General features: G+C 42.4%; 1 protein-coding gene across 6 annotated transcripts in view; it reads left to right on the forward strand.

Annotated features, from left to right (window-relative positions):
• KIF13A (kinesin family member 13A) overlaps window positions 1-14,752 on the forward strand; it is a 217,401-nt gene that overhangs the window by 121,516 nt on the left and 81,133 nt on the right. For all 6 annotated transcript variants that reach the window (XM_047860259.1, XM_047860257.1, XM_047860260.1 and 3 more), the window contains exons 5-9: window positions 8,174-8,266; window positions 9,366-9,546; window positions 11,377-11,464; window positions 12,955-13,089; window positions 14,013-14,125. In XM_047860259.1, the coding sequence (XP_047716215.1) occupies window positions 8,174-8,266; window positions 9,366-9,546; window positions 11,377-11,464; window positions 12,955-13,089; window positions 14,013-14,125 (610 nt within the window). The remainder of the gene's footprint in view (window positions 1-8,173; window positions 8,267-9,365; window positions 9,547-11,376; window positions 11,465-12,954; window positions 13,090-14,012; window positions 14,126-14,752) is intronic.

The raw sequence follows: 14,752 nt of genomic DNA on the forward strand, positions 1-14,752 counted from the left end.
GAGCCCTCTCTGCGACTGTGAAATTATGTTGCAGATTGCTTTGGACATGCCTGTGTTTTAAGACTTGTCCATACGTCCGTAGGTGGTTTTAAGCATAAACCCCACAGAGGAAATTGGTGTCTTTTTGGTCATGGTTATTAACAAATGAGGTTAGGTTTGTCCTGTGGATTCCCTGCCGTAGACACGTGGGGCTGTGTCTAGAGAAGGGCACTTCCTCTCTGGCATCGGTGCTGCTGAAAAGCCACAAACCTCTTGGGTTTGACAGTGTTGTGGCTTTGCTTGGCTTGTCTGGGATAGAAACAAATACTCAGATCTTCCTGCTTGCCAAGGACTTCTGAACTTTCCCTTATGGGCTGTTGTGCATTCCCCTAGACATACAACGCTTCGCTTTGTTCTCTTTGCGGGTGAGCAATGGTCAGCAAACATTTAGGTGAAGATACTGCATCTTTTATGGATTCCCTGATTCCCACCATCCAACATAAACAGCCCCATTTTTTTGCAAAGTGAGCTTCAACAAGCCGTTGGCAAGTTGTTGTTGTTGTTTTCTGCTGTGCTGCAAAAGGGGACTGCTGGGTTTAAAAAATAGAAATGAACAAAGCAGGAAACGTTCAGTCTTTTGGATCAACCAAACTCTCCTTAACAGACCATATAAGGCTCTTTGATATTTAATGTTTTCTCTGTATCACAGAGTGAAGTATAGTCCTCCTTTGTGTCTCATGGGGAGCCAGTTATGTTGAGGAGGACAGGAGGCTGTATAAAGAGTCCAGAGTGCATTTTAAGGCTTTGATTGACAGTCTGGTCTTTTTATAGTTGTTTCTTATCATACCAGTAATGCCCTGAAAGTTACCAAGCCAAAGAATTGATTAAATATAACCCCAGCCAGGGAGTCATACAGCTAACAAGGCACCAGATTAGAAAAACGAGGGGAACTCTATGGAGTATGTTATCTATTTGCAGTTTTATTGATAGGTTTTATTATGTTGGTTTTTACCCCCTGTACCCTTCCGAGATAATGTTATGAAACAATAGTAAATATTTTTCCTCCACTGGACAGTATTAGGTTGGCATATCCTGCCCCAAATAATGTTGTTTTTTCTTCCTCTCCTCATGATGCCCCAACATAACACACATACACACTGACATACACATACCCTCAGCATAGACATACATGTACCCCCAACACACATACACACATATACATACCCCCATACAACCCAAAACACATGCCACACACACCCCCAACACACACACGTACACATACACCCAACATGCATATAATCCCATGTACACCCAACACACAAATACATACACACACACCAACACAAATAAAACATAATACCCCACTACCATATACTTGCTCGATCTCTCACTCTCTTTCATGTGTGAGAGTGCCCCACCATTATATTTGGTCAGTGAAATATTTAAAAATATTCTCTATTGCTAGAGGGGTGCCTGGGTGGCTCAGTTGGTTGAGCGTCCAACTTCGACTCAGGGCATGATCTCGTGATTCGTGAGTTTGAGCCCCACATCAGGCTCACTGCTGTCTGCACAGAGCCCGCTTCGAATCCTCTGTCTCCCTCTCTCTGCCCCTCCCCCACTCACGCTTTCTCTATCTCAAAAATAAACATTAAAAAAGTTCTCCATCGCTAGAGAAATGCAATACATGATTCCTTTAAAATTTTTTTCTAAGAATAAGTATCTTTTATTTTATCTTTGAAATTGAATTACCTCACAGAATGGTTGAAAAGATGAAGGAACTATTTTTTTTTAGTTGTTTTTAATGTTTATTTATTTTAAGAGAGAGAGAGAGACAGACAGAGTGTGAGCAGGGGGTGGGGGCAGAGAGAGAGGGAGACACAGAATCCAAGGTGGGCTCCAGGCTCTGAGCTGTCAGCACAGACCCCGACATGGGGCTTGAGCTCATAAACCATGAGATCATGACCTGAGCTGAAGTTAAACACTTAACCAACTGAGCCACCTAGGCGCCCCTGGAACTATTTTTTTTTTTTAAGTTTATTTATTTTGAGAGAGAGCGCGTGAGTGAGTGTGAGTGGAGGAAGGGCAGATAGGGAATCTCAAACAGGCTCTGTGCTGTCAGCATGGAGCCTGATGCTGAGTTTGATCTCACAAACCTTGAGATCATGACCTGAGCCGAAATCAAGAATCAGATGCTTAACCCATTGAGCCACCCAGGCTCATCCCAATGAAGGAACTATTTTAAGGAAAAATAATTAGATGTTTACCTCCTTCTCTCTACCAAAATCAATTATAGTTGATTAAAGATTAAGGGATGATGATAACAATGGATATTAACTAAAATATATTCTATACTTACACCAGCCAGGCCCTATGGTATATGCTTTACCTTTCTTGCCTTATTAAATCATACCAGCAACCCACTAAGGTAGCAGTCATTGTTCCTGATTTACTAATGTAGAAACCCAGAACTTGCTCAAGGTCACACAGCTGGTAAGGGGCAGAGTTCAGGTTTGAAAATAAAACTGTAAAAAACAAAAATAACAGAACTAGAAGAAAATCTAGGTGAATCCCTATATAATTTGGGGTAATAATAAAACAAAAGGATTTTGGAAGCATAAAAGCATAACATATACCATAGGAAAAATTACAAAGGAAAAGGTGAAAGATTTGGATATGAACAACCAAAAGCTTTTGTATGACAAAAACCAACATGAGATTAAAAAGTAAATGACAGATTACGGGGCGCCTGGGTGGCGCAGTCGGTTAAGCATCCGACTTCAGCCAGGTCACAATCTCGCGGTCCAGGAGTTCGAGCCCCGCGTCAGGCTCTGGGCTGATGGCTCAGAGCCTGGAGCCTGTTTCCGATTCTGTGTCTCCCTCTCTCTCTGCCCCTCCCCCGTTCATGCTCTGTCTCTCTCTGTCCCAAAAATAAATAAACGTTGAAAAAAAAATTAAAAAAAAAATAAAAATAAAAATAAAAAGTAAATGACAGATTAGGAAACAATATTTACAACATAGAGTAGACCAAAGGTTAATACCCTTGATACATGATGAGCATTTTTAAGTAAGAAAATCAGTGACTAAACCAATTGATTTATAAAAAGAAACATACAACCCAAGTAATCAATTTATTAAAGAATGCGTACAAAGTGAGCAATAAACAAAGGAAAGGAAAATTTTAGTTTTTTTGTCAAAACCAAGAAGAATGATTGCTAGAGGACTCAGTAATTAGATTTTTTGGAGTTTTGCCTCGTAAAGTCAATAGAAAAGTGCTCGAAGATAAATACTTAAGAAAAAGGAAATAATCTAAATATCCATAGTGGGGAACTGATTGCATCAGTTAAACATACAATGGGAAGCTAAGCAGCTATTAAAAAATTAGTAATATTGATGTAACTTTGTGGAGGTGGGAAAGTCTTCATTATTTCCTGTCATAAAGAAGAATAAATTTCCCTTAAGACATGAAGCCATAGTGACAAAATGTATTCCAGTCTCTCTAGAATCCAGTCTTGCTTAAAATTGTAAAAATACATGAACATAACAATAGTTCTTTGTATTTATCCTTTTACAAATTCTGCTTCAAGATGGTTATTTAAGGATGGAAAAGAGATGAACTCTTTCCAGAAACACAGTATAATTGTTTTCTACTTTTTCATATTCCATTTTGTATTCCCCAGAAGTTTTTCCTTTCCTACTTATAACTAAAACTTTATTAAATATGTTAAATCTGAATTATATTCCGTCTGTCAAGCATAACTAAATGTCTAAGAGAACTTGACTTTTTGAAAAGCACATGCACAGATTTAGTACAAATCAGAGAGACTAGTTTGTTTTTTTCTGTCACGTATATTTTGTTTTAATGTCCAGGAGGCTACTATATGGGTGCCAGGAAAAGTATAATCTGTAATTTTTATCAAAATTGTCCAATTAGTATACATATTATGTTAACACATCTATTCATGTCTGTCCCCAGTGCCTTATTTAACCAAGGGTACTGTAGTCTTTAGGGGCTCATTAGAATTTCAAAAACAGCCATACTTTGATCAAAGTATAAACTCTAATGCAATTGAACATTTCTTTTTAAGTTCAGCAAATAATATTTTGATGTGTCAGTTCTCACTAATGAGGAAAGGGGCCTCCAATTAAATACACTTTAGTCTGAGGACAGCTATGTCAACAGAGGAATAACTTGGGAAATAAAAGTGCCTACTGTGTGCCAAGGACTCTTCCAAGACACAAGAGCAGCCATTTTCACCACCCAGGGGTAGAGAAAAATGGAAAAAAATAGCGCGGTGTGGTGAGTTCTAGAATTGGTGAGAAAAATCTAAACAAAACCAAGGAGACCAGAGGTGGGAGTATCAGATTCCTAGTTGTCCTGCAACGTGAGTCACTGATGATGGCTAAGCATCTGCCTTAACGTTCAGGAGTCAGTGCAGACAGACCCCGGCCCTGCCGCTCACTGGCGGTGTGATCTTGGGCGAATGATCCCCCTTTCCGAGCCCCAGCCTCCGTTCAGATCACAATCCGTACCCTCTGGTGCTGGGTACTGCAAGGATTCAATGATGTGAAACACAAAGTGCAATGCAAACAGAGCAGATGATAAAAACTGTCTTCTTCTTAGTTGCATAAATAATAAAAGTATCCAACTTTAAAAGGTTAATTTATATCCTCTTTAGTATTTGTAATAATTTCGACATAGGCAAAACCAATTTATTCTTTTTTTTTTTTTTTAAGTTTTTTTCCCCCCTAGAGAGAGAGAGAGAGAGAATGTGAGCAGGGGACAGAGCCAGAGGGAGAAAGAGAGAATCTTGAGTAGGCTCCATGCTGATGCGGGGCTCAATCCCACAACCCTGGGATAACGACCTGAACCAAAATCAAGAGTCACATGCTCAACTGACTGAGCCACCCAGGTGCCCCCAAACCAGTTTATTCTTATATTTTTACATCCTGGAGAATTCTCTAATCATTTGGTCTATTTTGTGTGCAATTTTAGTATACATATCTTGGATTGTTTTGTGGTTCTTCTTCACCTGACATGCCTTAAACCTATTTCATGTAGCTCTGTGTCATTCATTCTTGGTTTTTTGTGTTTGTCTGTTTTTGACTAATCTTTAGTTTAAAAGACCATTTGTACTAAGAATAAGCAACATTGTGATTTGCCTTTAAAAGAATATGAAGAGGGGCGCCTGGGTGGCTCAGTCCATTAAGCAGCTGACTTTGGCTCAGGCCATGACCTCATGGTTCATGAGTTCAAGCCCTGCATCAGGTTCTCTGGTGTCAGCACAGAACCCGCTTCAGATCCTAGCCCCACCCCCCCGCCCCTTCCCCACTCACACACACGCAGTTTCTCTCTCTCAAAACTAAACATTAAAAAAAAGAAGAAGAATATGGAGAAAATAAGTCCTCATATTTCCATCCTGCTCGGCCTCAGGTGCATAAGTCAGAAGTATTGTATCTCACTACCTAACATGGGAAGAGAGAGGTTCCTGACTGAGTGGCCATGGTCATGCTCTAACCACAGTGCTCCCCTGCAGTTGAATCCTGCAGTCAGCTCAAGCAGGAGCTTTTTTTCAAGTTACCGAATAGGAGTTGAAATCATGAATTACGGGCAGGATGTTTGACCTAGCCAAGCCTCGAAGCGTCTTGTCCCCACCCACACCCACTTCCTGAGGGGCTGGTTGACCAGGGTGGGAGATCCAACAAGATGGCTCCATTCATCTGCTTGTGCCAAGAAAGTGGTGCCTTCAGAGCCTGCGGGTGGCTGGCACTTGGGTCTGGCTGAGGACCACGGTCAGATCTCACAAGCCTGAGCGCGGGCTGTGTTCAACTCCTGTGTTCTACACGGCAGGGCTCTGCTCCAGATTTAAGGCCTGCCTTTGGGCGTGGGCCTTGGGGGAGTCCATGCAGGATAAGGAAGATCTTTTGAGAAGACGCACCAGAAAAAAATGGTGACGTAGTGGGTGTTAACTTTGTCATTGCCTTCTTTTTAGTCTGTACATGAGTACGTGCACACACACACACATCTTTAGTTGGTCTTCACAACAAACCTGTGTGTTTCAGGGTGGTTACACCCTTCAAAAAAATCCGTGTGGTACACCAACATGTTTTAAATACTCTTAGGTACCAGGCTCTGCACTAGATGGTAGAGGTCAGAGAGAAATAAGGTTATCTCAATTTGGCATTTTTTCTTCCATTTCATTTTTTCTAACTTTAGTGCTTTTCTCTCTCTCTCTTTCTATTTGACATAAGTTCTTTACCCTGTATGTATAGTTTGCACATGACTTTTGTTAAATGCAGCAATGTTTTTGAATTCCAGCATTGTTTACACACGTTTGTTTTATTTTTTTTTACATGGTTTGTTATCTTTGTCATATAAAATAGTCACATTTTATGTCTCTACTCCCTTATTAATGGGCATTTAACTTTATTCCAACTTAGAGAATTGAAATAATGCTGCCCTGGAGAGCCTGGGTGGCTTAGTCGGTTGAGCATCCGACTTTGGCTCAGGTCATGATCTCATGGCTTGTGAGTTCGAGCCCCACCTTGGGCTCGCTAGTGTTAGCACAGAGCCCTCTTTGGATCCTCTGCCCCCCGCCCTTTGTCCCTTCCCTCTCTCTCTCTCAAAAATAAACATTTTAAAAAGAAGAAGAAAACTAATGCTGCCATGAGCACCCTATTACAGGGGTCCCTTGTGGGAATGCCTCTAGGGCGCGTGCCTCACAGTGGGCCAGAGTATGGGCTTATTTATATTCTCTTTCAAAGGTGCTGCAAGGTTTTCTTCAAATGGCTGCATTTGTTTTTTCTCCCACCAGCAGGTTATGAAAATGCCTGTATTTCCTCAGTCTAGCTATATTGTTGCCAAAATTTTGTTTTTCGCCAACCTAATGGTTGAAAATATTACTTGTTTCACATTTAACATTTATAAGAGTCCCATTCTGCAGCCATGAGGTGCCCCAATGTAACAAGGGACTGCTAAAATCCGATCCAACTTTGCAGGAAAGAAGAAGTACACCTGAGAGCTTATGTTCTGTTGCATTACCTCCAAACGTAAAAGGAATTGTTGTGTAGGATTAAAAAAAAAGGACTCATTCTTTTCAACCAACATTTATTAAGCATTTTGTCCCAGGCCCTAGGATTACAAAAATAAACAGATTATAGTCTCCGACATCAATCGGGGGGTTCTCAGTCCACTGGAGGAAAGAGGTACTTAAACCAGTAGTTTTGGCAAATACTGTAATCGTGACTGTTCAGGAGTAGTAGAGCACAGGAAGGAGAGCATCGTTTTAATTCTCTTAATGACGGGGAATGAATATTAGAAAGTCACAAATTTCAAAGGGTAGTAAATGCCGCCTTCACTGTTGAAAAAGATTTTCACGCTTTTCTCTTCAGCCGGTTGCTACTGGCTGTATTGCGCATGACTGAACATCGCCAAGAATTGCAGTAAGCTGTAGGCAGGCCCGCAGAAGGGAACTCGTCCTCCAGCCCACCATGGGGACAAGCAGACAGGTGCCTTTGCTCCACACCCCGCCCCACCCACCAAACAATGAACAGTTTCTCTGCACTTGGCCCGTACTTTGCACTGTGCTAGGTACTTACACCTCTCGAGATGCGTCTGACAAGGCTCCAGCTCACTGCAAGCTCAGAATCCAGATGGGGAGATAGGACCATTATGTTGAATGCCATTTTAATACCAACTCTTGGGAGGAAGCGCAACAGAATTTAAACGATGCTTCGGTGTGGCCCTCCAGCATCCGTGCCTGGAGAAGTGTCCCAAGAGGGAAAGAACGGGTAGAATCATGAACTAATTCAGGAACTGAGCTCTTCAACATTTATTTATTTTTGGGACAGAGAGAGACAGAGCATGAACGGGGGAGGGGCAGAGAGAGAGGGAGACACAGAATCGGAAACAGGCTCCAGGCTCTGAGCCATCAGCCCAGAGCCCGACGCGGGGCTCGAACTCACGGACCGCGAGATTGTGACCTGGCTGAGGTCGGACGCTTAACCGACTGCGCCACCCAGGTGCCCCAGGAACTGAGCTCTTAATACACAGCCCTCGAAAGTAGTCACACAATACACTTTTAACATCTTTTTTGGATTGAGAGACTATTGTTAATAACCGGGACTCTGTTACTAATCCAAACATGTCAAGAAAAATCATTCTTTTCTTTGGTTGTTTTTTTATTTTATTTTTTAGGTCAAGAAGTGGTTTTCAAGTGCCTTGGGGAAGGAATTCTTGAAAAAGCCTTCCAGGGGTATAATGCTTGTATTTTTGCATATGGACAGACAGGTAAGTAGCTGTATTTATAGTCAGTAATATTAAATACGCATTTCTTAAAGCCTAGAACTAGAAAGCACTTTCTAGTGACACTTCCTGGGAAGTGACAGAAACATACTTCTGATTTTGTGGGTTTAACTGAATTTGATGATCAAAAGGCCCCTCCTTCTGAAGGTTCAACAATTTTGGTAACTGAGTAATTGAGCAAGGCTAGTTTCAAACTGTTAAGTGTCATTTTCCTAAATTGTAGTTTTAACTGTATTCGAACTGGAAAAATAATCACCAGTTTCTCAGTATAAAGGTTCTAGTAAAAAGTGGTAGAACAACCCTTAGTATCGTCCTATACGGAGGACCTTCCCTGGGCACAAGAGTGGTGTTGGATATTTTTTAAGTTTAGTTATTTTGAGAGAGACAGGGCACGTGCACGTGCGTGTGTGCATGTGAGTGGGGGCGAGGCAGAGAGAGAGACAGCGGGGTGTGGAGAGAGAATCCCAAGCAGGCTCCGCACTGCCAGCACAGTGCCCGATGGGGGATTCGACCTCGTGAGCCATAAGATCATGACCTGAGCTGAAATCAAGAGTCCGACGCTTAACTTACTGAGCCACCCAGGTGCCCCTTGAGCGGTGATGGATTATTAAACCAAGATTGTGAGACAGGTGCTTGGAACACGTAGAACAGAAGCATGCTAGGGGCTCAGCCGTTAACATTGCTTCAGTTATAAAGTTAGACTAAGTCATGCCAGTACTCCCTGCTGTCACATCACAGGACAGCTAGGAGACTCGGTGAGAGGATACTTTCACAAAAATAAACTATTTTTGTGGCCAAGGACTGTCAATGTTACTCAATAATGTATACTTGATACTTACTATACATACTTTTCAAGATCATGTATCTGTAGTGGTTATATTTGTAGGCATCCCTCTGTCAAACTGGAGACCATGCGTGTTATAGAAAGAATAGTTGCCTTACTGCCCGAGGGCATGAGTTTGAGGGCAATGTTTGCCACATCTGCTATGTGACCCTGGTGTGTGTATGTAGGAAACTCATATGATGGAAGCATTATGTTTCACTTCCTCTGCTTCCTCCCTTCTTTCTGCTTGATCTTCTCCAGGTTCAGGAAAATCCTTCTCCATGATGGGCAGTGCTGAGCAGCTGGGCCTTATTCCAAGGCTCTGCTGTGCTTTATTTAAAAGGATCTCCCTAGAGCAAAATGAGTCACAGACCTTTAAAGTCGAAGTATCCTATATGGAAATTTATAATGAGAAAGTTCGGGATCTTTTAGACCCCAAAGGGTAAGTTAGTGGTTGCAATTAAGCTTATAATGGGGGGTAATAATTGTAAATGATCCTTAAGTTAAAACTGCAAGTGAATATATTTATTTGAGCCATTGGGTCACTGCTCTGGTTTCAGTTCATTCGCTGAGAAACCAAAGCCTGCTGGTAGACCCAGTACATGTAGTTTATCCTAAATTCATGTATAAAGTTGCTTACGTATGCCATTTAAAAAGACGTTTTTACGTTGGTATTATTTTTGCTACCATGGCTTGTTCATACAAATTGAGTTAAGAATGACACATTGGTTCTCCCATTCATGTGGAAAGCAGCAGCTCTAAATTAGAGTAAGTGCTTGAAGGCTTGAAAGAACTCAGCCCGGGCAAGCCATTCTCTCCCTGGGCTGTGTGCTGGAATCACGTTGGGGGGCTTTTTAAGAATGTGCTGGCCTGAGCCCCACCCATAGAGACTATGAGTAAGTGGACCCAAGGGGAAATCCCCACCTCACTTTTTAAAAATGAGGTGATAAAAACCAGATGAGCTTGATTCATAGAGAGAAAAAGGGTCATTTACTTTTCTTCCTTAATTTTTTTTTTTACTGACTTAAAACTAACACATATTCATAGAAAATTCAGAAAATAGGCAAAACGTAGTAAGAACTAAAAATGACCTATAATCCCTCAAAACTAAAAATAACCGTTGTTAATTCTGTGGTGCATTTTGACCCTGTGTTTCAAGTCTGTGGGGTGTCTCTGTGTGTTCAGGTCATTCTCTAAATACAATTCAGTATCCTGAATTATTTTATATGCTTCTAGCTGCTGTGTGGTCAAGGGTGTTACCAAAGGTATACGATCAAAATGGTAGGTGACAAGGAAGTGAACCAATCGTGGGAAATGTTTATATTTACTTTAAAGTTATTAACTATTTGCATATGAAAGAACACTTATAACACATGTAAGATATAAATAATAATAAAATTGACTACCCTCTTTACCATTTGGCTTAATAAAATGGAACATGACCAATATTTTTGGAGCCCCTATATGTTTCTCTTGGATTCCATTCCATTCCCTACCCCTCCCCAGGGTAACCACTGTTAGGAATTTTATGTTTCTCATTATCTTCACCCCTCGTAAAATTTGCACATAATTTTGCACAATTTGAAACTTTGTGTGACATTATCATATATATGTCCTTCATTGACTTGTAGTTTCCTGTTCATGATTCATTCATTCTGATGATATGAAGTAAGGATGCATTGACTTTTACTGCTTTTTGGTGTTCCATTATATGATTACCATAGCCTGTCTCACGCCTGTCGCCTGTGTGGTTTCCGCTTTCTACTGCTACGGTGCCACTCTGAGCATTCTTGTTGTGTCCTCTTGGGTGTTGCCAATGTCCGGGTTTCTAGGGACTGCATCTGGGGTGGACTTGCAGGCAATAAGATATTGAATCTCTGACTTTATGAGGTACTGCCCAACTGTCTTCCAAAGGGCTTCCTTCCTTCCTTCCTTCCCTCCTTCCTTCCTTCCTTCCTTCCTTTTCTTCTACGTAAAACTAAAGTTCATCTACTCGAACAAGTTCACCTAACCTAGTATTCTGTGTCCTGGGTGTTTAGTTTGGGAGTAAAGATAGAATTTTTTAAATAGAGTAAGCTACTTTAAATAGAAATCAGAGTATAAAAGACATTCCTCATATGGAATGCTGTTTTGCTAATCCAAATAAAGTAGCTTTTAGAATTTTTTTTTGATCATTAAAAATATTGCAATCTTAGTTTCCGAGTACTTAAAAAGAAAGAAAAGCTTCCCAGTTTGGTCTGATTCATTCATTCCTTTTTACTTCCTCCCAAAGGAATAGACAGTCTCTTAAAGTTCGAGAGCATAAAGTGTTGGGGCCATATGTAGATGGTTTATCCCAGCTGGCTGTCACTAGTTTTGAGGTAAGTGTCATTAAAAAAAAAAAAAAGTCATTAAAAAAAAATGGTGGTAAATTGAAGCATGTAAGTAATGTTGAATGTATTTTTTATGTGAATGCTTTATAGCATATTGGTACCACGTGTGGTCTCGGGAGCCCAGTAGCAACATCCCCTACATGGAAAGAAACACCTTCAACCTGCTTTGTTGTGAAGGCATTACAGTGTGGCTAAGAGGCTCGGCATTTTGAGTTGCTGAATATTTTCTTTCATACCACTTTCTTGAAAATAGCCTCCCCAAGGTTGCCAGTGATGTCCTCCTAGAGAAGTCTAGATGCACATAAGCAGTGTTGGGTAGTAAATTCACGCTCCTCCCTCTGACAGCGTCTCCTGTGCCCATTTCCATTGCTTTTCACTCTTCTGGTTCTTCTGTTTGTCCGAATTGTTCCTCTCTCCATTGACTGACCCGTCTCATTCTCCTGCTACTTGACTTTAACGCCTCTATATATTCCCGACTAGATGTTTTGACCTTGCTTCTATTGTCACTGCTCCGGAAACCCCCCAAAACAACCTGCTCTGTGTTGCTGAGGGATGCAGACAGACGAGTGAGCCAAAACATCCTCTATCTAGGTGTGTGGTCTGGAGGTTGTGGCCGTCCCATCATCACCTCGGACTCAGTGTGACTAAAATTAATCTGTGAGATAACTCCCTCCAGCCATTTAGATGAAGAAGGTTTTAGTGTTGCTCAAATCAGAACCAGAGTGCAGTCGTCACTTTAGAAGCACTTAGGTGCTGAAGCAAATGGAAAACTCTCTGGCATAAAGGTGCTAAGTCAGCACCTTCGCTCAGGTGTGTGGGTCCTAGCTCAGTGTGCTGGGGGTCAGTGTCCATCTCACCCTGTCACTTATTAGTAAGAGCCACGGAGCTTGTGATTTGCTTCCCCGCTCTGTCTCTGACTAGATGTAGGAAAAGTTAACTTGATCTCCATGAACGTCAGTGTTCTGTGGGTAACATCAGGAGAATGCATCTTTTATAAAACTTATTCATCAAACATTGTGTGAGAGCCCATAGGTTCCCAGTGTTCAAAGACAGGTATCCAAGGATGAATAAGGAAAAGTCCCTGTCCTTGGAGAAGCACGGTGTGGGAGGAGGGGGACACAAAAGCAGTAGACAGCCATGCAGCGTGTGAAGCACAGGAGAGTTAGAATAAAATAAGGTCACTGCTGTTACTATCTGGAGCTCGATACACATTTCTTTTCTTCCCTAGGAACTTGCCGGGGCAAAAAAAGGTGCTGAACAGAGAAAGGGGACAATTGTGGGAGGGCCAGACTGGGGGAAACATCTCGTATCTTAGAAAGCGGAGAGGGAGGTAAAGGCTCCCACCGTGCCCCGCGGAGGTTCGGGTGGAAGGGCGGTGACCCTGCGTCCCAGGGATGGTCATTAATCTGTACACCTGGTAGGCGGGACTGCATTCCCATGTGTTTGCTTCTGATGTTTTCCTTATGCTTTGCCTCTAGGATATCGAGTCATTGATGTCTGAGGGAAATAAGTCTCGGACCGTAGCTGCAACCAACATGAATGAAGAAAGTAGCCGCTCCCATGCTGTGTTCAACATCATAATCACGCAGACGCTTTACGACCTGCAGTCTGGGGTGAGGGATGGGGGGAACCTTTGGTGGCAATAAAAGAACTCATATCTGCAGCAGTGAAGTATTTGGGTTGGGTTCTGCTGCTGAGAATTTTGTGTGGGCTTTCCTACTTACTAGCTGAGCCACTTTGCTTAAATCATTTAGTTTATTAGGTCTTCCTTTATATAGAACTTTAAAAAAATATAGGGTTTCTTGTGTAAACTCCCTAAAGAGCATGATGATGTCGCCATACAGCTTTTAATATGTATACTTTCATCCTGAAATTCCCCTAAAAACAGCTGTGTCTACCTCATAACCCTTATGGGCTATTAAAGAAAAAAACCACAATCTTTAGCCTAAAGAACACTTTTTCGAAAGGAGAGGAATTTGACCTGAATATGCAGGCATCCTGATGTGCTGGTGTTTCCTCAAAGGCACAGAAAACCTCCCGCTTCCTGACTGTATTCTGAAAGCTAAGCGTGCTTGCTCCCCAGCTATATAACAAACACTGCGTTCGCATGGCAGTTTAAATTTGACCGTGCAGGGGCGCCTGGGTGGCTCAGTCGGTTAAGCGTCCGACTTTGGCTCAGGTCATGATCTCACGGTCCGTGAGTTCGAGCCCCGCGTCGGGCTCTGTGCTGACAGCTCAGAGCCTGGAGCCCGCTTCAGATTCTGTGTCTCCCTCTCTCTCTGACCCTCCCCTGTTCAGGCTCTGTCTCTCTCTGTATCAAAAATAAATAAACATTAAAAAAATTTTTTTTAAATAAATAAATAAATAAATTAATTAATTAATTAATTTGACCGTGCAAATGCGAGTCTGCATAGCTTCTTACCTGCCCTGCTGCAGGGGCCTGGCCGCTGAGGCTGCCCTCAGTTACAGTACCAACATCCGTGTAGACATCTGCATTTGCACTCACGTGTGTCGTTGTCCTGTTTCCTCCAACTAGAACTCCGGAGAGAAGGTCAGTAAGGTCAGCCTGGTGGACCTGGCGGGTAGCGAGAGAGTGTCCAAAACCGGAGCCGCGGGAGAGCGACTGAAAGAAGGCAGCAACATTAACAAGTAAGGTGGCCGGGGCGACGCCGGGCTGCGTGTGTGTCTGGGGGACTTGTTGCGTTAGAAGCTATCGAATGGTTCCGGCGGCATGTGGTTCTGGGTCTGTGTAGCTTTATTAAACTGAGCTGAGGAAAACTAACAGCCTGCCTCTGCCGAAACGCGTGAGGTTTATGTGTGTGAAGCTCCGTGCCGCGGCCCGCAGTGTATCCTCGTGTATGACGCGGTCTTGCGTGAGTGCACATCACAGTTCTCTAAATCAAATTCTGTCTTAGATTAACCCAAGGAGCGTACTCTGAAAACAAAAGCTGCTCTGAAGCCCTTTGTATGGCTAATGCTGTTTAAACATCAATACCTAAAAAAAAAATGAAGCAGTTACTGAATACCTGCCATATCGAAAACTCACTGTTTGCCTTCAGTGCACCCAGGGATGCACACTGGAGGCTGACAGAGGGCAGGGTGGTGCAGGATGTGTAGGAGTTTGCCAGACAGACAGAGGAGATGAAGGCATTCTGCACACAGGCAGGTGAAGTGCTTGTTTTCTGTAACTAGTCTCCCAGGATGGCACCTGCTGGGCCAGAGCGAGCTTGGCTTTCCAGCAGGAGAGGAAGCAGAGTTGGTGTCTGACTTAAGCCA

Source organism: Prionailurus viverrinus, chromosome B2, assembly GCF_022837055.1.
Source record: "Prionailurus viverrinus isolate Anna chromosome B2, UM_Priviv_1.0, whole genome shotgun sequence".
Taxonomy (NCBI): domain Eukaryota; kingdom Metazoa; phylum Chordata; class Mammalia; order Carnivora; family Felidae; genus Prionailurus; species Prionailurus viverrinus.